This window comes from Rhamphochromis longiceps, linkage group LG7 (assembly GCF_057381845.1).
Source record: "Rhamphochromis longiceps isolate RC_006_pf linkage group LG7, R_longiceps_female_GT1.1, whole genome shotgun sequence".
Taxonomy (NCBI): domain Eukaryota; kingdom Metazoa; phylum Chordata; class Actinopteri; order Cichliformes; family Cichlidae; genus Rhamphochromis; species Rhamphochromis longiceps.
Genome location: NC_140563.1, coordinates 45010384 through 45037817, shown reverse-complemented (window position 1 = coordinate 45037817; position 27434 = coordinate 45010384). Strand labels below are relative to the sequence as shown.

General features: G+C 39.5%; 2 protein-coding genes across 2 annotated transcripts; both read left to right on the top strand.

Moving 5' to 3' along the window:
* Positions 1 to 2764: 2764 nt before the first annotated feature.
* Positions 2765 to 9040, top strand: gpat4 (glycerol-3-phosphate acyltransferase 4). Its single transcript, XM_085411267.1, has 12 exons — positions 2765 to 2932; positions 3972 to 4041; positions 4732 to 5020; positions 5097 to 5171; positions 5266 to 5355; positions 5549 to 5642; positions 5736 to 5851; positions 8041 to 8096; positions 8187 to 8272; positions 8355 to 8483; positions 8575 to 8654; positions 8890 to 9040. The coding sequence occupies exons 1-12, from the start codon at positions 2765 to 2767 to the stop codon at positions 9038 to 9040; spliced, it is 1404 nt and encodes a 467-aa protein (XP_085267393.1).
* A 1816-nt stretch (positions 9041 to 10856) lies between these two features.
* On the top strand, positions 10857 to 27434 carry rab11fip1b (RAB11 family interacting protein 1 (class I) b). The gene is made up of 6 exons (XM_085413833.1): positions 10857 to 11329; positions 20885 to 21312; positions 21389 to 23297; positions 25215 to 26087; positions 26403 to 26517; positions 26645 to 27434. The coding sequence occupies exons 1-6, from the start codon at positions 10989 to 10991 to the stop codon at positions 26849 to 26851; spliced, it is 3873 nt and encodes a 1290-aa protein (XP_085269959.1). The 5' UTR covers positions 10857 to 10988; the 3' UTR covers positions 26852 to 27434.

The following is a 27434-nucleotide window of genomic DNA, read 5'->3' as shown; positions in this document are numbered from 1 at the left end:
GGCAAATCTACACTATTTGCTTTTTTAACTTCAGAAATATCACAATAAAAACACCCAGGACACAACACCAAATGATCAGATAGCTTTGATATTTCTAATATAGATGGAAAATAATAAACTGCAAATATCAGTGATAACTGATGCAGGTGTAACAATGCAGCCAGTCGTATACATGTTATTTTAAATGGGTGGTTTAGAAGCGCAAGGGTGCTCTATATTACATTTTGCTCATTGGTGCAGATTAACTTCATTTGTTTCATTTATTTATTTAAAAGGGTCAATGTAATTTAACATAGTCAGAATATAAAGCATAAAACTGATGTAAATAACAGTAGCTCCTCATAACATTGTCATCTGTTTTGGTTTTCCAGGTGGGAATACAAAGCTGTAAGAACCTGACTTCATGTCATCTACAGTGTTTTCTGGCATACTTACTGTAATCAGATTAATACCACGTTCAATCCACAGTGCAGTGACAGCAGCCCTCATTGGCCACCTGTTGCCTTGTTAACTCTATACAGCTCTGTCTGCCTGTGATCTGCAGCCACAGCATGCTGCTGAGAGGCTGCACAGGCAGCACAGTGTCAGAAATCCCTGTTCTTCAGTCCGGACTGTCCAGATGGAACACCACCTGCCATCTCAATCCTTGTTGACGCGGCGGTAAATCCAATGGCCGGTAAGAACTACCTTTAGTAGTTTTAGACTTCAATGGCTAAAAAGTTCATTATTTAAATTAAGGGGCGATGATTATAAAACATAAAGTAAACTTGTTAAAACTCATAACAGATAGGTTTGAAAAAATTGAAAGAAAGAAGTAACACTGCTAAGTCTGCTAAAGTAACATTAAATGACTGTTCCTGTTTGTATCTTCGCGAATGACCACCTAAAATATCCCTGGCTATTATTCATCAAGCACATTTGTGTGTTTTGATACAACATTTATCATTTATATTATGTATAAGAACATCATGTCCTTTTTTTCCTGTGAAAGATCAGACTCTTCTCCCCTGCTACCTTTTCAACACAACTTTTGTTAATAAAATATAAAAGCATTTAAGGTAAAACGTTAAAATAGTTTATGTTTATTTCGTAACGAATTTCCTGTTCTTGACATTGCCTTCCCTTCCCAGTTATACAATAGGGTGCACCAGGCTCAAAATCTTAGCTCATTATCTATCAGTCAATCACACAGCAACTCAATGCATTTAGGTATGTTCACATGGTGAAAGGCGATTTAACTGTTCTACTGGGGAGTTTCTGCACAATCGTCTCTAGGATTTATACAGAATGGTCCAAAAGGAGCAGAAGAGGACCACATAAGGAGACACTCCTGGCAGCTAAGAGTAGAAAATTGAGCTGTTTCACAGGGTTCTCCAAAGTGGACGACAGAAAAATTAGAAACATGTTGACTGATATGATGAGTCTTGGTGTAAACAGCATGGAAGCAGAGATCCATCCTGAATGACAATGTCTCAAATGACCTCCACAGTCACCAGATCTCGATCCAATAGAGCACCTTTGGGATGGGATGGAACAGGAGTCACATTGTACATGTGCAGCTCACAAATCTGCAACAACTGTGTGATGCTGTCATGTTAATATGGACCAAATATGGACTACTTTCCACATCTTCTCGAGTTCTTCTCTCAGCCCTTGATATTTCTCCAGCTTCTCGTGTTCCTTCTTCCTGATGTAGCTATCACTTGGTACAGCTACATCTATCACTACGACCACCTTCCTCTGCTTGTCCACAACTACTATGTCTGCTGGAAGTCCCACAGGATCTTAGGTCATTCATTCTTGACAAGCCTTGTGTAGCACCCCTCTTGTCGTCATGTTGAACATCATGCCAAGTATTGTGTTGTATGTTTAGTCAAGACAAGTTTCTAGCTTCAGCCTCACGTCAAGTATAGTATTGAGTGTATCTTTCACCACAAGTTTCTAATTCTTGTACACCACATTAAATAATACCTTGTGCCTTAGTTAAATAAAGCATTTGAGAACTTTGAACTCTGCACGCCTGTCTTTCACTTGAGTTCAGTTCTGTACAGGCCCTCGGGCCCCCTTGACAGTATTGCTCACGTAGCTTTTGTAACCAGTTTCCAGATTCAGGTTAGCTACTCTTGCACTCAGTGCTCTGCCACACTTGGGGCTTGGTACCCAATCTCAGATGAGGGTGATAATATCTCCCCTATCTAAAACCTGGGGTTGAATATTTAGTCTTAGTTATCCTAAGATGCATTTGCTGTCATCACAGTAAACAGATAAACCTTTCCATTATTTTTCATATTTGTGCAGCTGTACAAGCTTCTAGCCAGTCACCTGCTCTAGTGATACTATAGTGAGGGAACCTCAAATGATTCTGTTATTAAAATTATTCTGTGCATCTACACATTGATTCTGACAGCAATCAAACATGTTCCAGTGTTTGAAGACAATCAGCCTACAGCTGTGAGCAGCAGCCACTAAGCCAGTCTTCAAAGGATGGAAGAAACTTTTGGCTTACAAAGGCTCTCAGAGAAAAGTCATTGTTTATTTGAAAAATCAGATGTTTTTTCTTAATTAATTTAATGATAAGTCACCTGAAAGGGAGCCCCAAGTGTGCTATTGCATCTCTTATCATGGTATTTTGTGCTGTGTTTGCCAAATGGTGCCAATGACTTAATGACTTACTCCATTCTGATTTCAGACAGCATGGCTTTAAACAGCACAGACGACTTTCCCTGAAGCTGAGTGTTTCAGTTGTTCTCCGTGCGATAACAGCATGCCTCCATTTACATGGGCTGTTCACAACCTGCTGTGCAGGTGTCTCAGCATCCCCATCTCTGCGTGGTTCACTCTTCTGTGTCTCTTTATCATTGTGCCAGCTGTACTCGGAGGCTGTTTTAGTATCCGCAGCTTGTATTTGAGGACACTTCTCAAGATATTTGAGGTGAGCTTGATTTGGGTGCCTAATATCACTAAAAAGGTACAAAATCAAAATCCTTTAAGTTCATATGTGTTTCATTCAAAGACTTTCTAAATGATAAAATCTGGATTACTTAATGATCATTTATTGTAACCCCTGAGTTTTTAGCAAAGTACATTTAATCATGTTGATTTGAAAAATGCATTGCAACAACAAAAGGCGCAAAGAGGATGGAGGCCTTTGTTCTTAAGGCTCAGAGGGACTGTTAGAAGCACAGGGGATGTTGCTGCTGCTTCTTCGGGGAGTAAGGCTTAGTGACTCCACCCTAAGAAGAAGCAAGCATTTACCCATGTGATAAATTCTACTACTCAGGAGAAATGTAATCGTAATTAAAGCTTAAGGAACATGCACGAGGATTGCAACTGTTTTTTGTTTTGTTTTGGTTTACGGGCTGGAGGACCAGGTTACAACATGGTCACCCTGCTTGGATGTACAGTGATGTTTTATTTGCAGTACATGCCATTATGATACTGTGACGATGATATAGTGTTTTTTTTAAATGTCTTCTCTGGTGCAAACATCATGTTCCTCAAAACTGTTTGGTTTCTTTAAAACAGTTTTTTTTTTAATTTTTGGAAAAAGGTTGGATTGGAGGTAAATTGGATCACAATATCAGAACTGTTTCTCGAGTTTCTATGCTTTGTTTTCTTAGCTGCAGGCTTCTGAGCCAAACTTGGTTTCCCATCCTTTTCCTCAGCAGAGCTTTAGTCTCCAGGGAGCATCTTGCCCAGTTTCATTACTTTGATCATATTTTTGTCTGTGCTTTCCATTTTCTCTTTGAATCTGTGAACTTGAAGGTATTTTGGAGACCTATAAGGGTTGTTACTAATGCTTATCTAATGCCACAAGAACAACCTTTGAGAGCTCAAATAGAATAGAAAAGCCCTATATAAGAATCAGTCCATTCACAGCTGCTTGTCAACAGAAGAATGAATGCAGCGGTAAATTGTTCAGCCTCTTTTTTATATACTTGTTTTTTTTTTTTTTTTTTGTCCTAAATTAGTGGGCAACCTTACGAATGGAAATGAGAGCAAAAGAAAAAAATCAGCAACTCTACAAAACACATACAAATGGTAAACCTTTTTTTCATATATTGATCAGTGTTATGATTCTGGGACGTGTATCTTAGTCATTTTGAAGTGGTTTTTTTTTACTATTTAGTTTTCCTTATGTAATCTGGTTTTCTTGGTTTTCTTTGGGTTTTTATATTCATGTATCTTTTCCCTGCAGTACATTAGTTCTGTCCTTGGTCATAGTTTTGTATATTATACTTTCCTTACTGTTCTGCCCTTTTGTGTCAAATCTCCATCGGTCATGTTTACCCTTGTTTGGTTATTTCCTGTTTTATTTGGGTAACCAGTGTCTTCTGTGTTTTGGTAATTAATTTACTTGTCTAGTTTCCCATAATTAGTGCTCCCCTCCTGTCACTGTCTGCCTCAAGTACCTTGTGTATTTATTGGTGTATTTATTGTAATTGCGTCTCCCCTCGTCCTTTGTGGGGTAGTCCCACTAGCTGTGCGGTCCTTAGTCCCAGTCCTTTTTCCTTGTGGATTTTGTCACCTATTTCTGGACTGCCTGTTACTTGTTCTTTTATTGGTTCAAATGCTCAGGTTTAAACTGAACCTTTATCTACTGCATCCTGTATTTGGATACTCCACAACACCTCACACAACTGAACCTGACAGTCAGTCATAAATGTTTATTTGACTTGTATGAGTTTTAAACAATGAAATCATTCATTTTTCTCTGCACGCTCTCTGCAGGTATCATAGCCAAAGAATCACCAGCATCTTTGCAGCAGGAGATCCGGGGTTCTGCCAGCTGTCTATGCTCAGATCATGAGTTTGATATGGCTGATATCTTCTACTTTTGCCGAAGGGGCGTGGAGAGCATAGTGGATGATGAAGTGACCAAGCGATTTTCAGCCCAGGAACTTGAGAGCTGGAATCTGCTGACTCGGAGCAACTACAACTTCCATCACATAAATATGAGACTTACACTCCTGTGGGGGCTGGGACTTCTCACCCGCTATGGCATCCTGCTGCCTCTCAGGTATGACTTGTGTCATTAAAAGAACTGTGATTGGCTGGGTGACTGCTGAGGAAACTATTTGTTCTTTTTTCTGCAGGGTTACTCTTGCAGTCACTGGCATTAGTCTCTTCCTATTCCTGACCACCTTAGTGGGGTTTTTACCAAACGCAGCGTAAGTTTGCACAACACCTAAAGTCTCCAGTGTTGTGAGCACCAGCCTGAAGAGATATAAAGTGACTCTGTGGCTACATGCTGTATGTCTTCAGGTTAAGATCCTACCTCAGTGAGAAGGTTCACATGATGGGCTATCGCATGTGTGTAAGCTCTCTCACGGCAATCATCACCTATCATAACAGGTACAGTAAAAAAAAAACCAAACAAACATCAGCCTTATTCAAACCCATGGCAGCATCACGTTGTTTGACAGGAAAACAGCTTTAACGTAATGTCTCGATTTAAGATATCCTAGAGACTAATCGGGTGACTTTTTAACAACAAACATGGCAGATTTTCACTATTTTGTACTGTGTCTATGTGTCTTATCTGCAGAGAAAACAAACCAAAGAATGGTGGTATATGTGTGGCCAATCACACGACACCCATTGACGTGATCATCTTGGCCAGTGATCGCTGCTACTCTTTGGTACAACATTTTGTTTCTCTGAGTTTGTGTACATCAGCATTTATCAGAGTATTTGAGATGAGCAGAGTTTTTGTTTTTGAACTTGGCTCTCAGGTTGGACAGATGCATCGTGGGTTGCTGGGGATGATCCAAAGAGGAATGGTCAAATCCTCCCCGCACATCTGGTTTGACAGATCAGAAGTCAAAGACAGACACCTAGTGGCCAAGAGGTAAAATTGCATCGTCTTTATATATAAATCCCCTTTCCTCATGAGAGACAAAAAGTAAATCAGTGTGGGTGACCCGGGATAGGAAGGATCAAAACTGCCAACAGAACATATAAAGAAAGAAAGCAATCACTCATTTATTCAATGAGTGATTGCTAATAATATTAAGTTAATATTAAAATTAACTTTGAAGACAAATAGGAGAATTCATTAATTCACTAAATATATCATATATTGCTATTTATGTTCAGATTTGTTTTCATATTTCATTTATTTGGTATTTTTTGATGTTCTTTTTTGATGTTTACATTTATATCTTTACTATTTCCCATCATTTTAGACCCCGTTTATTGACTGACTTTATGTAAAGTGTATTTTTCTTTGCAGATTCATTCATGCATTTTTCTGTTTTAATTTCTGCTTCAGTATGCAAATAAGTGTGCTGTCTTTGGCTGCTCCCTGTTCTTCAAGAGGTCACCACAACAGATTGGTCCTCATATTTCACTGAGCTTAGATTTCACACCCAGTGCCCTCGCCGACTAAATGTGCTTGGGAACTGCACTGGAGTTGTGTTCTTGTGTTTCATCAGGAGGATTCCTTTTTTGGGGGATGTAACCACTTAGGATGTTAATGTGGTTAGCAACGGATAGGAGGCATGGCTGGATAAATACAATACTGTGCAAAAGTCTTGATCCACTGTCATTTTTAAAAATATTTTTCAAGGAAAATGGGAAATAGGTGCAGCGATTTATTGAAAACATACATGACAATACAGCACATAAGAAAAAACTGTCAGCTTTGTTTTCATTTATTTAAGCAGTCGTCACAAACAGTTTTCTAGGCGTCTTAAAGCACATTCAAAGCTCTTCTTTGGATGATGTTGTTGCTTCACATGGGTTCAATAATGTTGGGGTCTGGGAAGGCCAGTGCATCACTGATAGTATTGCATTGTGTTTTTGTTTTTAATCAGGTGCTATTCTGGATTGGCAGTGTGTTTGGGATCATTGTCATGCAAAACAATGAAGTTAGTCAGATACTTTCCAGATTGTATTGCATGGTTTATTTAAATCTGAAGCTACTTTCCCACTTTCATAATTTTGTTGATTTTGACAAGATCATCAACAGCACTGGCTTAAATGCAGCCACAAAGCATGAAAGAGCCTCCACCTTGCTTACAGATGGCTGTCGATGCTCACTGTTGTCCCTCCCTTCTGAACTTATTTGTACACAGTGGCAAAGATTTTAACCACAAGCTTCAAACTTGAATTCATCACTCCATAAAAGACATGTATCCACTGATTTTCATTTCAGTTCTTGTGTATTTTGGCATCCCTCAGCCTTTTCTCCCTGTTTCCCTTTCTGAAGATTGGCTTCTTGACAGCCGTCCTTCCACTGAGACCATTTCTGATGAGGCTTCAGTGAACAGTAGCTGGATCAGCTGAAGGCCCAGATGCATCTCACGTGTTCTGTGTCAGATCTTTGCTGATTTTTTTCCTATATCTTAAGGACATTAATTTCAGATACTGTTCATGTGCTTTGGATAGCTTTTTAGGTCTGCCATTTCTTCTCTTTTCCTCAAACTTTTTAACAACATGCTTCACATCTACATTACGTGTAGACACAACATTGGTTCGTCTATTGTGTTATAGGTGTGTTTTTTATGCTTAAATGATCCACAGGGCATTATTAAGTGGCTTAAAAAAACATTATTGTGAAAATAGTCAGGGACAAGAACCGGACTCAGAATGAGTGAAAAGGCAGCCAATGTGCAAAAGACAAATTTCGGAAGATCTTCAGAAAGCCTGGAAAACTATTGCTTAAGAGCACTTGAAGAAACTATAAGAAAGTCTAGAAGCTTGGAAGCAAAGCATAAAGCATAAATGAGGGGTGACTCAAGACCTTTGTACAGTAGATGCAATAAGGGGGTGTATATAGTTATGTGTGTGTATTTGCATATGCATGTATGCATCATATCACAGCCAAAATACTGTGTGTCAGGCATTTACCACTGCATGATTCCCACTGTGAGTTTCACTAAATTTGGTTCACGTGATTAAAAGTGAAGTATTCAGCAGTCAGTGTAATACATTGGTTTCGGCTATTTGTATAATTGCAGTAGGTAAGACTAGATTTAAAGTGGTTAGATTTCAATACAAATATTTTAATCTGTTTGTTCTGGTTTTTCATTTCAGGCTTAGTGATCATGTGGCTGATAAAACCAAACAGCCCATCCTCATCTTCCCTGAGGGTGCGTATCATAATGGGTGTATTCTAAGCAGAAAGCAGCCGAAACAGCCTCGTTAGTATTGTTAAGATCCTCACACTGTGTAATTTTCAGGTACTTGTATTAACAACACATCAGTGATGATGTTCAAAAAGGGCAGCTTTGAAATTGGCTGTACTATTTATCCCGTTGCCATTAAGGTAGGAGCTTCAGTCCATTTCCTCCTATCTCCTCATACTGCTCTTACTCACTGCTGACGGGCCGTTTATGGTCATCTTGCAGTATGACCCTCGCTTCGGTGATGCTTTCTGGAACAGCAGTAAGTGTGGCCTGGTGTGGTATCTTCTCAGTATGATGAGCAGCTGGGCCATCGTATGCAGCATTTGGTACCTGCCACCTATGAACAGAGAGGTAAAGCCCTGCCTTAATTTAAACAATTTAAATCATATAATGTTTAATTCATCTTTTTAAGAGCCCGATTTTTCTTATTGTTCATATGCAGGAAGGAGAGGATGCAGTACAGTTTGCCAATAGAGTGAAAGCCGCCATAGCTGCCCGAGGCGGATTAGTAGATCTCATCTGGTGAGACACGTTTATATTTATATATAATTTATATTTCCAAACAATGACGTGTTCATTGTTGGAAAAGGGAAATGTGAACAGTGGTGCAACTGGGACTTAGAAACTATGCAGTGTTATAGTTGCCCAATTTTACTTGTTTCCTTCAAGCTTTACGGAAGAATTAACAAATGCCGACTTTGCACTTGTAACCGCTGACAATTCAATGAATAATACCCCTCAATGTATGTTCTCTCAGGGATGGTGGACTGAAACGAGCCAAAGTGAACAATGCTTTTAAAGAAGGGCTGCAGAAACTTTACAGCAAAGTTCTTGTAGGTGACCATGAAGACCAAAGTGAAAGGATGGAAACCCAGAAAAAAAAAAAAGATTCAACCACAAGACAATGAGGACACAGTGAATGTATGTTATCACTGCAGAGTTTTACTTCTTAAAGAACATTTTACATAAGGTGAATGTAAAATACCACAGGCAGCAATTTGTACAATAGCTGCTTTGTTGGGTACAACTTTCTAGTACTGGGCTGGACCCTCTTTCATTTTGGTCCAAAATGTGCCAAGAAAATATTCCCCACACTGTTACACCATCACCATCAGCCTGAACTGCTGGTAAAACGCAATATGGATCCATGCTTTGATATTGTTTACACCAAATTATGACTGTGCCATCAGCAGAAACCGAGACTCAAACAGGCAATGTTTTCCAATCTTCTGTTTTACAATTTTGCTGTGCACTCAGGGACACTCTTCTCCATGCCACAATCAGAGTCACTTATATCGTCTTCCTTCCTCATTCTGATACTCATTTCAAACTTCAGCAGATCTTGTACATAGACCATGTACATATTACTAAATGCATAGGATTGTTGCCCTGTGACTAGATGATTAGATATTTGCTGTAACAATGAGTTACACTGTTATTTCTACCAGGCTGTAGACCAAAGAAAATGATTTTATGCATCTAACTATCTATATTGCTTTGTATCCAAGGTCAGTCTAAATGTATTTAAAGTTGTACTTTATTAACTTCTCTTTTTTAACTGTTTGCATTAAGGCCAAAAGCTGAACATCTCTGCAACCGTTTTGTGGGCATGTGAGCTTGTTGTTGTAGTATCTGATTAAAACATTTTCCTCTGACTGCAACAAGTGTTTACTACTAAAGCTGTTACATCACAGCCAGACACTTTGGCAGTGCTAGCTAATGTACTAATCGGCTCAAGTGTCTATATGTGACTTTGATCTTTGCTGAATTTTGTCCATGAAAAGGAAAGCGAGATCACACTTTTTCAGGGCTGCTCCACCGTTTAAGCCTTAATAATGAAGAGCTTCAGTTTACTTGTCCTTGACTCTTACAGCAGACTTTCCTCTACAAAGCAAATTAGCCACATTTTTCTTTAAAGTTTGTTCCCTTCCTCAAACAGCAGGAGTCAGTATTTGAGCAGCAATTTGTGACATGGCAATCCATTTACCTTCATCAACAAACATCTAAATTGCTCTATGGACTCGTTTAGATAGCAGTGACAAAAATAAATAAATAAATTTACCGTGCCTATGCAAGTGTATTCAAGGTCATATGTATAGAGGAAAAAGCCTGCAAGGAACCAGCTCTGAAACTGGGGGAAAACAGACCTGAGAAATATCATCTCACATTCGTGGTTTTTCGGAGACTTACAACCTTGATCTGCAGGTTTGATGTAATCCATGAAGACACTGGCACTTCAATTTAATTACAATTCAGCAGAGCTGAAGGTGACACTGAATCCAGCCAAATGTGGCTTGTCGGGTATCCCATCCCCTCTCCAAGTGACAGAATCATTAGAGCAGAGGTATCAGATTTTAGACATCAGTGGCATAGCTGCTATGGAAGGAGGATTTTTTAGTTTTAAATTATGACACAATTTGGAGCTAGTCTAAAAATACAAACATATAGAGCCAGATTATTATTTAAATGCATGCACCGTAAATACATCGAGGAATAATAAAATCTTTTACATTCAGTCCTGGTGTTATTTGGGCTCATTCAGTATGCGATGACGCTGATGCAGTCTGACAGGTACAAACAAGCATCAGGTGTTCTCTGTCATCTAATTGATTGCTGTGTCGCGAGTTTCGTTGGAGAAAACGTGTAACCTGTTAATCTGAGGGCGTGCTTTATACAACCAAGGCCCCTTTCTCCGTGTAACCACGCCCAATCAGCTGGTTCCTGAAGTTCAGCGAGCCTGAGGAGGAAAAAAAAACTTTCCCTCGCTTCTGTGCGGTCTCTTGGTGAGCCGATGGTAGCCACCACTGTGTTTTGTTTTGGAGGATTACATTTTTAACGACTCTGAGCCGTGTCAGCATGTCCTTGACGGATCAGCAGTGGTGTCCCACAAGCGTCCAGGTAACGGTACTCCAAGCCAGGAGCCTTAGGATAAAGGGGAAAAGTGGCACCAACGATGCGTACGCGGTCATACAAGTGGGCAAAGAGAAGTACCAGACTTCAGTGGTGGAGAAATGCGTGGCTCCGGTGTGGAAGGAGGAGGCCTCTTTCGACCTCCCGCAGCTGAACCAGGGAGGAGGAGGCAGCACGCTGCACGTCCACGTCCTTCACCGGGCTCTGGTGGGCCCGGACAAACTGCTGGGACAGGCGGTCATTAATCTGTCACAGCTCAGTGAGGACAAAACACGCAACAAAACCGAGTAAGTTTTCGAGTACAGCCCCGAAGTCGGTGTTATCTGACGTAAAAAGTATTCAAAATGTAGTCACAGTACTAAAAATAAAACAAAACTACACAGAGTGACTCATTTCACAGTAGCAAGGGGAAACAGAACTATAATTATCGATGATTTCATATAACTCTGTCATGCAGTTGCCGATGATAACAGCATTTATTAAAATGGGTGGGAGCTTTTCACAAGCTGCAAATTTTTTCCCCTCCTTTAAAATGATTTCACTTAATTATTCGGCTATAACTGTCTTTAAACGGTTATCGATGTTGTGTCAAAGAGTGACCGTCTGCCAAAACTGATTTCCACTGTTTCCATGTTTTGTTTTGTTTTGTTTTTGTTTTTTTTCTATGTAATGTCTTTACTTATATTGGTAAATTATATTGGTAAATAGACTTTAGTGAACAGTATTTACCAAGGGGTTATTTTAAAAGTATCTTTATGACTCTGTGTTATTGTACATCATAACCATTGCAGTTCTTTCTGGCCATCTAAAATATCTTTAGAGACCTATTGTTATATTTGTTGCAATTTCTGCTATCCTCTTGGCCTGATTACTCTTAAAAATACTTTTTAAATGGATAAATAAAAGCTATATAGAAGTCACTTTGCCAAAAACAGATTGGGGCTTCTACCTTGTGATAGGAATGTTGTTTGTGACTCAAGATGACTTGATATAATTCATGAGGGATTCATATGACATGTGACATATTATAGGCCAAAAAATTATTTATAGCATTTTAAATATGGGCAATCCCTTTTTGACAAATACCAGATCACATTAAAGTTACTTCAAAGGAAGCATCGCTTTGCCTGCAAAACCGTCCCCTTGGAGTTTCTCTGATCAATCACTCTTGCTATGCAGCCAGCCTCCTTGATCTCTCTAAAGACGGACACGTCAAAAGAAATCAAATGAGGATTTGTTGGTTTCTACTTGCATGTAAATGGGGACATTACGGGAGGCCAAGTGAATAATAAGCACCTCTGATTTTCATCTGTGACACAAGGGGAGGGAACCCTCGGTAGCTCCTTCTGTCAGTCATGCTGTAGTTTCTCGATCTTCATAACACCCCATTAAATAACCAGTATGGTCAGAATCAATAAACGTGGTATAATTTGTGAAAACTGGCTAATGGTTGCCCTATGAGTGTTTTTATGTGTTTGCAAGCCTCACTGGGCATGACTCCAATATTTATCTGTTATATTTGGACTTTTTTTTTTTTTTTTTCCCTTAAAGTTGTTGTGATGTGAGCTATTGGAGGATGCACGCTGTGCACTGTTTATGCATCAGTGCCCAGACCTGCTCTGGTGGGTTCGACTTAAGAGTGCCGCCTACTTGCTCCAGTAGAGCTTAAGGGATTTGTTCCCACTAAAGCAGCCTTTAAGAATGCCAAGCAGCATTATTTACCCAGGCAAATGAAGTGAGCTAGATGATTTACTTTCATTGACTGAAGGTGTCAACAAGAGGGAAATTGCATCAAGAAAACCCAAGCTTCTGTTCAATTTTTTCTTTGTTTCAGAAAATTAAAAACTTAAATGTTTAATTTAACAAAACTGCTAAATATAATTAACTATGTGAAAACATCCACACCCATCTATTAGTGTGCAGTAATAATGTAAGTGAACATGTTTTACTGGCCTTGCTGGTACTTTTATATCTGCTCCTTTAAGCAGAAAATGCTCTTTACTCTGTTAAGTGTATTAGTGCTGAAGTTAAATTTTATTTATTATCCAAGACAAATCTGTCCAGGTCCACAGTGAGACATCTGTATCTCTGTAAGAATGGAAAACATTTTCTTTGTAAGCTGTTCCTGAGTGATTTATTCCCCCCGATGTGTAGCTGGTATTATACAAAAGCACACAACAATCTAGCCTGTTAATCTTAACTCAAACACACACACTTGTTCTCCTACCTGTTGAAAGGTTTTCTTGTTGTTTTTGTTTTATTTGGGTTTTTTTTTTTTTTTTTTGGTTCCGCTTTGTTAAAGGTCTTTGGATAACTGCATCAACAAGAAGGCTGATTTGATGTTGTGATTCATTAATTTTCATATTTCCTCCGCCATGAGGAAGCAAAGAGGTCTAGCCATACTCTGGCATTGTGTTTTTTGACTGAAATGAGCTGTGACTGAAAGGCATTTGGTCACAATTAATTTTTTATACCGCTCTGCCTGTTTGGCTAGTGCCCAGCTCTATTATGCTCTGGAAAGAGGATGCTCGAGTATGCAAATGTGAACTCCACCTGCCTGCAGGTTGGACTATCTGATCATGGCTGATTTAATATTTAAGTTTTCCTCAAGCAAAACTGCAGAAATCTGCATTTCTGCAGTATTTTTATTATGTGTGAAGTCAGAAGCTGGTGCTGTGTAAACACTAAGTTCGATCTCTGTTGATTTTTATGTGAGCTCTGCGAATGCACGTTGCCTCCGAGGTTTCATTCTGGCTGCTGCCTTACATTCCTGAACACCTTATCAAGGAAAAACAAACAGTGATGGCAACAGCAATGGTCATGCAAGGTCACTTTGTCTGAGTAAGACCACTGTGGTAGTACCAAGCTTTATCACACAAGCAGGGTTACATGTGTCATGCTGCTAGCACAACAGTGCTACTGTTAAATGTGCACGATGTGTTTGTGAACTCTGGAAATCAAGAATTCGACCATGTTTAGCACTTTTTGCTTGTTGCTTGCAATAGACATTGGTATTTTATTATGAGGAACTATAGTTTGTGCAGCTGTGTGTGTTTGTTTGTAAATAATTAACAAGGAAATCTTCCATTTTTAGCAAACAAAACTGATTATTTAAAAAAAAAAAAACAATCCCACTATGAGGTGCAGTGGTAGCTGCTCTGGTGCGCTTGTGGTCTTCCCGTAGTATGGTTTTCCCAGCTGTCATGGACATTTTCTTTTTAATTTCACTTATTAAAAAATGTCTGTCACACCAATAAAAAGACACTTTTAATTACATGCACATTAAAATAAAAACCCACTCATTGTATAAACAGACTCGTGAGTTTTGTTATATAAAATTTATGGGCTGCAACCCTGTCTCCAGAAAAGTTGGGGAAAATCTGCAAAGTTAAATTATTTTAATTATTTTCAAATCACTGAAATCATTTAGTTTACTGAAAGCTGTACAAAGAGCACACAGCAAATGTTGAAACTTAGACATGTCTTCAATATTTTTAATTTGAAGCTAGCAGAAAGTTCCAAGTCAGGTAGGGGCATGTTTACTTCTGCGTTACATCATCTCTTCTTTTGGCAGTATTGGGTATTTGAAGACTGAGGACACTAATATATAGTTATTTATGCAGAAAAGCCTTTCAGGCTTGATGTAGGACTTCTGTTCAGCATTTTTCGAGCTCCTCTGTCACATTTTTGTTCCATAATGTCCCACATATTTTCAGTTGGCAACAAGTCTGGACCACAGGTGGGCCAGTTTGCATCCAGGCTTGTTTGCTATGAACCGTAATGTTTAATACCTGGATGATTTGAATTGGCAGTTTCTTGCTGAAATGTAGTAATGTGCAAAAGTTTTGAACCACCCCTCATTTCTTTATGTTTTGCTTCCAAGGAGCCAAACTTTCTTCTAATATCTGAGTGTGGTCCTGTGCGATCGTTTTCCATTTCAAAGGTTTTCTGTGGACAGTGGCTGCTTTTTCAATCACTTTCACTTCAGTCCAGATCTGAGCAATTTCTCTTTCTTTGCTAAACGTTAGCCTAACTAGCATAACTATCTGCAGCAGATGAACAGTATCTGAAAGTCATGTTTTTAAGAAACTGGGAAGGGAGATGGGGAGGAGGGTGTGGGGATCATCTTGACAGAGAACAGAGCAAAAGGCAGCCAACATCCAAAGATGCTTTAAATGTCCTTCAAGAAGCCTGGAGAACTATTCCGGAAGACTACTTAAAGAAATTACAAGAAAGCTTGTCACAGAGTTTATAAAGGTGGTCATGCCAAATACTGACTTTCAAGCTCATTTCAATGGTTTTACCTCATATCCTGTTTTCCATGCATGTTTGCCCATGTTTCAGTAAATAACTTCACCCTTTCCAGTTTTCCAAGAAAAAATATAAAGAGATGAGGGGTTGCACAGTCCTGTATGCCAGGCTTTCCCTTTAAAAAGCATGACCTGGGTGGACCAGCATGTTGCTCCGAAACATACACAGTATGGTCCAATATCCTAAATATATACTGTGTGGACACACATATTACACCATCTATACATTATACCTACAGGAGCTACTTATCCATGGAAACCCACGCCATGAAGCTCTTGCACACCGTGTTTATGCTGATGTTAATACCAGAGGAGGTTCTAACTTATTCAATCATCAGTGTTTTGGACTTTGATGCACTATTTGTACTTGGCGACCTGCTCTGTAACATTTTATGTGGTGTGCCTTTTTGTGGCCAAGTGCTGTGGTTCCTAAACACTTCCATTTTGCAATATTACAGCCTACAGTTGATTGTGGAATATCTAAGAGGAAATGCATTTCCTCTTAGATGTATGTATTCTCACTTTTCAACTAATAACAAGTGTCAATAACCAGCCAGATATTCCCTCATAGTCTTTTTTTTTTTTTTTTTTTTTTTCAGAGTGTAGGAAGAACCAATTTTTAAAAGAATTTTGAATGTTTTGCTTGCCAGTCCACAGGACTGTTTTACACTTTGCCTCAATCAGTCTTAAAAAGACTTTGAGCAACAGTGCTTTTCTTCCATCTTGTGGCTTTTTTTTTTTTTTTTTCTTCCCTCTCCTGTCCTTTTGTAGGGTTATGACTTGAATTTGAGGACCAACAGTGGTCTTCATTGGCTTTCATTGATTTCCACTACAGAGCATAGTCTGTTTTTAATGCTGTGCCACCTGAGGGCTGGGAGATCAGGACAGTTCAATATCGATTTAGCTTCCCACCCCCCTCTTTTTTTTCTTTTTTCTTTGCTAGATTCCAAATGTCTTTTCCATTGTAGATTTCAAAATGTTATTCATACTTTTATTTATTTATTTTACTTCTGGAAGAGGCTCTCTGGGATGTGCTTTTTATGCACAATCATGCTAAGTCATCTAGGTGTGTGTTGTTGTTGTTGTTTTGTTTTTTGTTTTTTTTTGTCTACCATTAACTATTTTTAAACATTGGGTTTGGGAGATTTTTTTTTTTTTTTTTTTAAACCTATTAAAAAGGAGTTTCAATTTGTGCAATGTCTCATTTGTGCTACAGTTACACAAATATATGGGGTATTTGCATGACATACACATGGAGTTGTACAAGGGCATTACAGCAGCCGTCTTAGCGAGAAGCGTTAAATTAAAGGTGCTATCAAGCAGCCAACTTAATTCAGTTTTATTAATATAGCACCAGGTCAGGGAGGGACAAACATCTGATGCGACTGGTTGGAGGGCGATGGGAAGTGGTGGAAATTAAAAAAAACTGTGTGAACTGCTCAGTGTATAAAGGGGAAGTCCCTGAGCCATTTGAGCCTATAGCACTATAAATAAATGATGGTTCAGGGTCAGCTGATACACACCTGACTGTCAACTATATCAAAAAAAGGTCTTAAGCCTAATCTTAAAAGTGGAGACTGTGTGTCTCCAAAAGCCTAACTGGGATCTAGTTCCATAGTAGAGGCCTGATAGCTGAAGGCAATGATTCCCATTAAACTTGTAGAAACTCCAGGAACCACAAGTAAGCCAGCAGTCTGAGAGCAAAATATTATGAAGACTTTAAGATGTGAAACATGATTAAAGGAATAATTATACACTTGTCATGAAACGGTGTAACGAGCTAATCTAGTAAGGACAGATCTCAAGTATAACTTCTGTTCATCATTTCTGACTTCTTACATAGCTTCATTGCCTTTTTCAAGTCACTGTGTGATCTAGCATATGTTATACAGTTTTTCCAGTTTTAAAAGGCACCAATTTCATTCTCTGTTTTGGCAAAACAATGGGAAAGTGAGTTTCTTTTCTTTGCACTGACCTTCATTTTCTTTCTCTGACTCGTGGATACCAATAAGCCTTGAACATTATCACTGTTGAGCTGTTTAACTCACTCAGCTCTTCTCCCACTCACAGCTGGGTTCTGTGATAAGAAGACAGGGCATTGTCTTATCAGTAGTTCACAAGGAAATGCGTGTGTGCACACGAAGTAAAATAGCTTTACAAAATGTTGAGTCATGCATTATCCTCCCCTGGCTCTGCCTGTCCAGCAGAGCTGCAATCTTTCTGCTACTTACAGAGGTGTGAGATTAGTCAAATGGCCTCATCATCACCCAGGATGTCTTGTATGAAAGCCATCAAAGCAGCTGTAACTCCTGCACAGCACTTACTACATTCAGCCAGCTAACGCCCAAACATTTTTGCAACTTCCCTTCTCATTTAACTGAAGTGACTTACTACTTCTGCTCTTTTTATTTTATTTTTTTCTTGTTCATGTGGGATGCAACTGTGTTGCAATGCAGTACTATTTTTGTACTGTCAAAGTACTCATCTGCATGTGTTTTTGTCTATTTGTTTTTATATAAGTATGTTATGCATATATACGGCTGTTATTGTGTACATTTAATATAATTATAAAGATTTTACATTTGGTATAAAGAGGTTTGACAAATTGTCAACTTACAGTGAGGGGTTCTGGTGAGTTTAATGCTGCATATTCTGAATATTTAAGCACTCAGTGGAGTGGTTTCTCAAAGGGCGAGACTGTAGCTATCCAGAAGGCCTAAGTGACTGCTGATCCACATGCTAGACAGCAGACTTTAACACCAGAAATGCCAAATGGATATCTTTTGGAAGAAATCTCTTCATCTGTTTAGTAGGCCCCGAGAGGTTTGAAGTACAAATGATGAGCTCCTTAGACTACAAATGGGCCATTGTCATTAGTCTGTGCTGTCACTGGACACCTCAGTGTCACCTTGCTAGTACTGGGTGAGAGCCCTCTTTTGCCATCAGAATGGACTTAATTCTTTGTAGCATAGATTCAACAAACATTTCTCAGAGATTTTGCTGGATGTGTACGAAGAATGATGGATCCATGCTCTCATGTTGGTTGTGCACAACTCTGATCATCTAAATATGAGACTGTTGAAGGAGAATAATGACTGTTTAATTTTGGTCAGACATTAGAAAATGTACCTTCAGTTTTCTGTTCTTGGCTGACAGAAGTGGAGCCTGGTGTGGTTTTCTTCTGCTGTAGCCCATCTGCTTCAAGGTTTGACACAGTCAGATGCTCTTCTGCATGCCTCCATGGTTTTAACAGTCATTTGTGTTACTTTGTCTGCATTCTGCCCCCTCCTCTGACTTAAAAAGGTGTTTTTGCATTTAGAGAACTGCTAACCACTGGATATTTTCTTTTTCTTCTGTAAACTCTAGAGATGGTTGTTTAGGCAATTACTAGCAATTTCTGAAATATAATGGCAACAGAAACTACAGTATACAACATTCAAATTCACTTATCATATTTCGTCTTTGTACTTCAGCAGTTCAGTCTGACCATGTTTACATTAAATTGCTGATTGACTGCTGTATGTGCATTTTAAATTCATAAAATTAAGAATAAATAGTTAATCAGTTTTAATCCAACAATTAACCTTCTTGTACTAGATTGCATGTAGATGATGAACTATCCTAATTTATCTCAGTACACACAAAGAACGGGACAGACAGTCAAGTTATTCTGGCAATGATATGACTGAAAAAGTGGAATTTTTTGTTTTGTTTTTTACTTGTATTGAATGAAATATTATTTTTCATAACTTTATATCACTTGTAGATGTGTCCCCATCCCATCTAGACGCGTTCTGTTGAATGGCATTTATCAGGCAAGCATGAAGAAGCCACACATGACACAGTTATGTCAAGGCCTGAAATCTGCAAATCACAACCAATTACTCATCAGCAAGTAGGAGGCTGTGGATCGTTGACAGCAGTAAGCCATTTCAAAACTTCCAGGAAAAGGCGTTTTCCCCAGCTTCTTAATTTGTTTGCATGACATCTGAAGCATTCCTAGGATGATTAAAATCTCACCATATCTAACTCTGGATCATCCAAAGGAAGCGCTGTATTCAGTTCTTTTAGCGTGTGTGTGTGTGTGTGTGTGTGTGTGTGTGTGTGTGTGTGTGTGTGTGTGTGTGTGGAATTTCAGTGGGCTGTGTTTTGTCAGGGCTGAAGTTGGAGGGAAAAGTCTATTTATGGCACACAAACGCGTGCATGCACAAAGCATCTTTGGACAATAATGTGTAATGCAGAGAAAGAGACAGAAGCCTGCAGCACAACAACAAATGCATGGCCTCGTCCTCATTTCCTCATTTCCCTAGGAATCCAGACTTCAGTGGGACTTGTTTGCTCAGTGGTGAGCTGACCTCAGATTTTTGCCTGATGGGCACTTTTTATGCTGACTGACTTTTTTTTTTTTTTTTTTTTTTTTCCTTTTTCCTATTGTGTTAGATTTCTTCTGCCTGTTCTGAGACCCTTCTGTCAGTACTGGATGGCGAAGGTGCAGAAACACTGGAAAGCTGGCCCTGTCTGGTCTTGCTTGGCATTTTTAGGATGTCTGTTTAGGATTTTTCAGCATTTTAAACATGAGACTTTAATTTTATGAATGAATTTTTAGGGCGTAACCAGCATTTATAATTGGTTACTTTATTGTCATCTTGGTGTGTTGTTATTATCCAGCTGTATCAAAATTCTCTTTGGTGTGCATGTGTTGTATATTTAAAGGATGAAGGGGGGGGGTAGAGGGGGGTAATAACAGAATAAATTCCCTTGAACCTGGCAGGCTAAGTTTCGCAAGGATCCGACTAAATCTCGGATGAAAGCTTTCTCTTTCAAAGGGGCAGTTGGCTTGTTAACTCCCTGCAGGGTTGGTTGCATTATTTAGGAAAACTGGCATAAAACATTTTGACAGTGAACATCAGCACCGTACACCTACCATGCTCTGAAGATTTGATCATGTGAGACAAGCAACAAGGGAACAGGATTTAATAAAGGTTGTCAACTGCTGAGGGTACACACAGTACAAGCTTTCATAAATTCTGCAGGGCTGCTGTAGACTTGACAGAATTTATATTTTTAAGACTTTCCTTTATGGTCAGTTCGCTGGTTGAGCTTAGATCATCACAGACTTTCCAAAAACATTCACGCTGCCACTTTCCATTTGCAGTGAGATGGGTCATGATTTCTGCAAAGAGGAAAAATGAGCAGGACTAGACATTCACATTACTATAAATGAGTCCAAGTCTTGGTGACTCTCATTTGTTTAAATCATTTAGATCGTGATCAGTATTAATTTCTTTTGTTACAAGGGGTTTGTGGTGCATTTGATCTTTATAATCATTACAGAGACATTCAGTTTGGACCTTCAGACAGGCCTCACTTGACTTATAGATTGAGTGATAGATTTTGGTCACAAGTAGCTTGATTTTGTGATTGCACCCCACCTCTAAAACGACCACATATTTCTAGATATTTGATTTGCACTTTTATACAGTGGATGTGTAAATAAGTACAAAACGCTAATAATTTGTGTCTCTTCAACAGATGGTTTAAACTTCTTGATAAGACTGGTAAGCCAGACAAAGACAGAGGAGAGGTGCTTCTGGATATCCAGTTCATGAGAAACAACATGACTGCCAGCATGTTCGACCTTTCTGCTGCTGGCAAATCTCGGTCTCGTCTGGGCAAGTTCAAGGACAAAGTTCGTGGCAAGAAAAAGGAGTCAGATTCTGTGACCAGCGTGGCGCCGTCTTTCAGTCAGGTCCTGACGGACAGCGAGGAGGAGGGCACCGGGGATGGTGAAGCGGCGACGGGCAAGGATGGAAAACAGAAGAAACACAAGATTAAGTCTTTGTTTTCTCCAAAGTCCAACTTGCAGAAGAGCATGTCTCAGTCTATGTCTGTTCTGCCTGGGAAGAACTCCACGCTCACCGGCAGCCAATCATCTGGTCTGAATGTCGATTCCTCAGAGGGTCAGGAATGTACTTTTTCACCATTAATGCTTTCCTTTTTCATTATGTTGTGTTAACGCTCTCATCTTCTTTTCAGGTAAAAAGAAGTTCAAGTTCATGATACATAAACGCTCGGGCAGCTCAGGCAGCAAGGATTCATCATCTGGTCGTGAAAAACAGGTTTCTGTAGAACAGAGTAATTTATGCATCAATGGCAGTCACGTATACTGTGAGGAGCCGCCATCTCGGACTTCTCGCATCAGCTCAAACTTCAGTCTGGCCAGTTCAGGTCATGGATCAATGGAGGATGTCCCTGAAAACTCTCCACCACCTGAGCAACAAAAGGCAGCGAGGCAGTGTTCACCTTGGGAAGAGGATGAGAAGGAGGAGGAAGACACTCCTGAAGTTGAAAACGTTAAAGCGAATGTGAGTGATTTAGAAAGGACTATAATAGAGGAGGAGACGAAAGAAGAGAAGGTTAAGAGGCAACAAGAGAGGCTTGAAAGTTTAGCTGAGGACAGAGAAAAACAAGAGGAAGAGGAGACAAGGAGTAAAGAAGAGGAAAATATTAGAAGTGAGGAAGAAAAGAGAAGACAAGAGCAAGAGGAAAGGGTTAGGATGGAAGAAGAGCGTGAAAGATTGGCAGAGGAAAAGAGATTACAAGTCCTAGAGAGAAGGAAAATAGAGGAGGAAGAAAAGAAGAAAAGAGACGAAGAGGAAAGGATTAGAATTGAGGCAGAGAAGAAGAGGTTAGAAGAAGAGGAGAGGGTTAAGATGGAAGAGAGAAGGCAAGAAGAGCAAAAACTGGCAGAGGAAAAGAGACTTGAGGAAGAGATGAGGGCACAGGAAGAGAGGAGACGGCAAGAAGAGGCAAAAATAGCTGAGGAAAAGAGACTGAAAGAAGTAGAGAGAAGGAAACTTGAGGAGGAAAGAAGAAAGCAAAGAGATGAAGAGGAAAGGATTAGAATTGAGGAAGAGAAGAAGAGACTAGAAGAGGAGGAGAGGGTTAAGATGGAGGAAAAGAGAAGGCAAGAAGAGCAAAAAGTGGCAGAGGAAAAGAGACTTGAGGAAGAGAAGAGGGCACAAGAAGAGAGAAGGCTAGAAGAGGCAAAAATAGCTGAGGAAGAAGAGAGGATTAGAAAGGAAAATGAGGAGGAAGAGAGGAGACAAAAAGAGGAGGAGGAGCTGCTGAAAAAACTAGAAGAAGAGCAAAAGAAAAAAAGGATACAGTTGGAGCAGGAAAGGAAGCAAAGGGAGGAAGAAGAGAGGGTTAAGAAAGAGGAAGAGAAGAAAAGGCAAGAAGAGGAGGAACGGGCTAAGAAAGAAAGGGAAGAACATGAGAGATTAGAGGAGGAGAGGAAACGGATTGAGGCAGAGGAGAAAATTAGACGACAAGAAAGGATCAGGATGGAAAAAGAGGAAAAAAGGAGACTAGAAGAACAAGAAAATCAAAGAGCTGAAGAGGAAAGACTTAGGAAAGAGGAGGAGAAGAGACGGGAGGATGAGGAGAGGGCTAGGAAGCAAAGAGAAGAATATGAAAGACTGTTAGAGGAAAAAATGCAACAAGAAGAACAAAGAAGACTTGAGGAAGAGGAAAGAATTAGAAGGGAAGAAGAGGAAAGGGTTAGGATGGAGGAAGAGATGAAGAGGAGAAAAGAGGAAGAAGAGAGGACTAGAAAGGAAAAGGAAGAAATGGAGAGGCTGGAGGAAGAGAGAAGACTGCAGGAACAAGAAAAGTGGAGGATTGAGGAAGAGGAGAGGATTAGGAGTGAGAAGAAGGAAGAGGAGGCAAGGAAGCTGGAGAAGTTGAGGAATGCAGAAGAGCAAGAGAAGAGGGGAAACAAAACAACAGATGAAGTTAGGGCTGCAGGGAAGAAACCCAAAGTGAGCAGTCCTGCAGTCACTTCCACTAATCCTTTTGATGAAACCTTCTCTTCCAACCCCTTTGAGGAGATTCCCAAGTCCCTCGACAGCAGCACAGCTGACGAGCCAACGGTTCAGCAACGGTTAGTTAAAGCTATACGCTACGTCAATCACAAGCACTGCAGTAAAAGTGTGATTTAATAGTCTTACCTTGAAATACTTGAATTCATTCATACATGTATACATACAACCTCCTTAGCTCTCGAGAACCTCTGACTTTACAGAGGGAGTTTATTTACAGTGCATTTAAACAATTTTGTTAATGTAATTTTAAAACGACCAGACAACAGCTCAAGGTGGATGGAATTTTAAGGTTCTCAGTCTTTGTTTAGCATTTTCTCCATAGCACTCAGTACCAAGTACAATTGTGGATAAAGACAATGGAATTTTTTTTTTTTGTTTGTTTTTTTTCTGGTCACGAATGTAAAAAGTTGGCAAATCAAACCTGATTTTAGCGATTCAGGTCACTCTTTCCAATTCATTTATTTATTTATTTTTTTCCTTTTCAAAGTGGTGCATTAAAGTCCTTCCAAAGTTGTTGTAAAACAAATTAGAACCACAGGTTTCAGGCAAGGCTGGAGGAAATGTCAAAGGAAAATTGAAATCTTTGTAGTGTCCTCCGGGAATATTAACACTTCGACAAAAAAAGTTTGTGCAAATTAATTCAGACGTTAAAATGCTTTTCCTTTTAAGAGAAACTGCCCTGTGCTGGTAACGCTTAAAAGGCTTGGTGATCACCCCAAGGTAGTTACATTGAACCTCTGTAGACCTTTCCTCAGCTAAAGTGTTAGACCGCCTGACATTGTTAAGCATTACATAATGTGCACGGTTGACCAGGCTTAAAAGCAGAACAGGACAGCATCAGGAGCAGAAGAGAAAAGGAGGTAGTGGAGCTGAATTATAATGGTTGATTTAAAAACAACACAACTATGATGTACATGCAGGGAATGTGTTATCTGAAGTTACCTTTTGTGCTTTTGCTCCGTCACAGGTCAGCAGCAGTTCTTCTCAGTACTTCTCTATTTAATAGAATAGAATAGAATTCAACTTTATTGTCATTGCACATGTCACAGGTACAGGGCAACGAAATGCAGTTTGCATCCATCCAGAAGTGCTTTAGCCATGATATAGCTATATTACAATATATATTAGCAATAATATAGATATGTAAGTATATTACAGAATGGGTCTATTACGGTATGTAATATGTTATGAATATGCTATAACTATAAGTATGTACAGGCTATGAACAGGATATAAATATGAAAAAAAAACTACACAGAATATGAAATAAAGAACTATACAGAAATATGAAATATACAGCTATACAGAAATGGGAACTATGCAAGTTGTAAACAGTTGTAGAATTAAAAGTTATCGTATGATTATTTACACAGAACTATACAGTAGTGCAGTTAAGAGGCTATATAAAGTGCTAGTGGTTGTGAGTGGTGGTTCAGTCCATGTTATTTGTGTGTGTGTGTGTGTGTGTGTGTGTGTGTGTGTGTTAACATGGGTCAGATGTCAGGAGGCAGAGTAATGGGAACATAAGTGACACATGTGACTGTTGCACAGCTATGTGTGCGTTACAGTTTATATAATTTTGCAGACTGGGCTGAAAGATTGAGCTCACTGCATAGTTTTACCTCATTATGTGAAGTGAAAAATACTAGAAACTTTGTGAAGAAGTCAGTTTGACAGAAGAAGTAGATGGAAAGAAACTTCAGATGTGCTCAGCACATTAAAATACATTTCCTTTTATAATAGTATCTCAATATCTTATGTTACCTTTTCACTTTCTTTTGGTTGTCCTATAACATTGCAAGAGAATTTGGGACAAGGTATCTTTAATATTGTGAAAAATAAAGTCCTATTATATCAATCTATATTACTTGCATCATTAGTGTGTTTAGCCCCCCACGCCTACCAACCCTCAGTTGAATTCCTGTAATTAAATGCTGACGTATGCCCAAATGTTATATAGTCTGTCTCATTTCCAGGTGTCACTCTGCCATGTCATCGGTGAGAAGTAAGACTGGTTCTGTGGATGAAAAGGACCTGATTAGTACTCAACGGGAGAAGCGAGCAGCTCCTCAGCCGCCAGTAAGGAGTCAAGCTGGCAAGCAGCCTCACAGGGAGCAGGATGTGCCGGCACGACATCTGGCACAAATTAACAAGCAAAGCAAAGACAAAGATGTCAAAACTGTCAGTGTTCCCCCACAGCGCTCGGTGCAAATGATCGCTCCGCTGTGTAGGTCTCCCACAGATTCAAAGAACTCCCAGAGCCTGATGCAAAGCAATAACGCTAATGGAACAACAAACGAAGCCAAACACAGCAAACGTCCTGCGCCGTCCGTACCTCCTCCTGTGGGAGAAAAGCAGTCATCAGAACCAAAAACGAGCTCTAATCTAGGCGGCGCAGAGACCAAACAAGTTAAAGTTGTTTGTGGCTTAAATCCTTTTGAGGATGATGAAGATGAAAGTGAGCTCACAGCTCAAGATGACACAGCAGTCTCTAGTAATACTGGTTCAATACACTGGCCTGCAGCTGTGTCACAAAGTGCAGATAAAGATGCTGCCTCTCAACCAAAAATCAAATCCTCAAAGACGGCCCACGCTCCCCCACCTCCTGCAAAGAATGACATCAGCTCGAACACTTTAACGAACCCGGGCACGGAAAGAAGCCATGCTACAGGTGATCGAAGTGCAGCTGCGCCCGATAACGATGCACTCCAAGCATGCGACCCGTATTATGAGTCCACAAGTCCTGGGCATGTCCCAGTGAGTCCACTCCAAGAGTCCCAGTCCCTTAAAGTCCAGAATATAGTGGAGACAGATGTGAAGAAAGACTGGGCCCCTACACCTTCACGCAGGTGAGATGGTTTGGTTGCTAAAGAATAACTTTTATAGGTCAAATGTTACTATATTTATATTTTTATCTGTACGCACGTTTCATTTGTGTAATTTGCAACATTCAATCTTATTAGCTTTCACTTACACAAATGTTCAATGTATTCTGTACAGTATAGTAAGCTTGATATGGGTGAACTGAGTTTTATTATTGGGTATTATGTTCAGTTTAATTGTTGAATGGATTACTGCGCAGTGTACTTGGTTATACGGTTTCCTTTACTCCCATTCAACAGGTGCTTACGTCTGTCTTTTATGCTTTGTTTTCATCATTTCAGGCTTCAGCCGGTAAGACCTCTTAATCCTCTTGAGCAGCAGGGTGCCTCAGTTGTTCAAGAGGAAAATGAAAACAAATCCACAGGAATCCCCAGTGGACTTCAGGACAAAACAACGGTATTTGTTTCTAACTCCCTCTCTCTCTCTCTCTCTCCCTTTTTAAGATTTTCAACAAGAAATAGGCCGATGGAATTTAAGTTTCTTATATCCTGGCACTTTTAAAGCATGCTTTGTCGCTCCACAGGTGGATGACAGTGGGATGAAAGGGCCTTACTCCCAGCTGACCCGGGAGGAACTGATCTCTCTGATCTTGAAACAGGAGAACCAGCTCTCGGAGAGAGATTATAAGATATCGGAGCTGGAGCAGTACATTGATAATTTACTTGTGCGAGTCATAGAAGAGAAGCCAAGTATCCTCATGTCCTTGACCGCTATGAAGAAAGCTGCTTAGGTAGCTTTGCAGGCATCACTGTATTCTTGCTGCACTTAATCAGACCTGTTTATTCACAGCTCGTCCACATTAGAAATATCACTTTATAGATGTATTGGTTACGTTAATGCAACTGGAATACTTTTGCTGTAAAGTGTGGAGGAACACTTTAGATTTCAAATATTTCATCACCCAATAAAATTAATGATTTGAGGGAAAGAAAATCTTTGAAATCTTTGAAATATTTAGCTCTCTCAGCTAAAGGATTCAGTTTGGAAAGACTTTGTAGTTTTTAGATGATCGATAAATTTAGACATTTGTTTCATGTGAGTTTAAAGGATATCTTGTATATATCTGGTCATGCCTGTCATCTTTCTTCTGGAAATAACTTTGATAAATGTGTAATCCTGCCAGCATACCAGACTTGTTGCATTTCATGGTGAAACTCGAGTTGATTTCTCTCTGTAGAGCTTACTGTCAAAGTTTACTGCTAATTCCCATGTGCACTTTAAGTAGCTCACACTATTAACTGTTAAGACACTGAACACTGTACTGAGTATTTTTACTGCTTAAATAAATTTGAAAAATAAAATAAAACCATGAA

What these genes read in the sequence shown, in the direction of transcription:
- rab11fip1b (XM_085413833.1), top strand. Translation starts at nt 10,989, where the DNA reads ATGTCCTTGACGGATCAGCAGTGGTGTCCCACAAGCGTCCAGGTAACG. An exon ending in GAATGTCGATTCCTCAGAGG is followed by an intron (nt 21,313 to 21,388) that starts GTCAGGAATGTA and finishes TCTTCTTTTCAG; the next exon opens with GTAAAAAGAAGTTCAAGTTC. An exon ending in GCCCCTACACCTTCACGCAG is followed by an intron (nt 26,088 to 26,402) that starts GTGAGATGGTTT and finishes TCATCATTTCAG; the next exon opens with GCTTCAGCCGGTAAGACCTC.
- gpat4 (XM_085411267.1), top strand. Translation starts at nt 2,765, where the DNA reads ATGCCTCCATTTACATGGGCTGTTCACAACCTGCTGTGCAGGTGTCTC. An exon ending in GGCATCCTGCTGCCTCTCAG is followed by an intron (nt 5,021 to 5,096) that starts GTATGACTTGTG and finishes TTTTTTCTGCAG; the next exon opens with GGTTACTCTTGCAGTCACTG. An exon ending in GGGTTTTTACCAAACGCAGC is followed by an intron (nt 5,172 to 5,265) that starts GTAAGTTTGCAC and finishes GTATGTCTTCAG; the next exon opens with GTTAAGATCCTACCTCAGTG.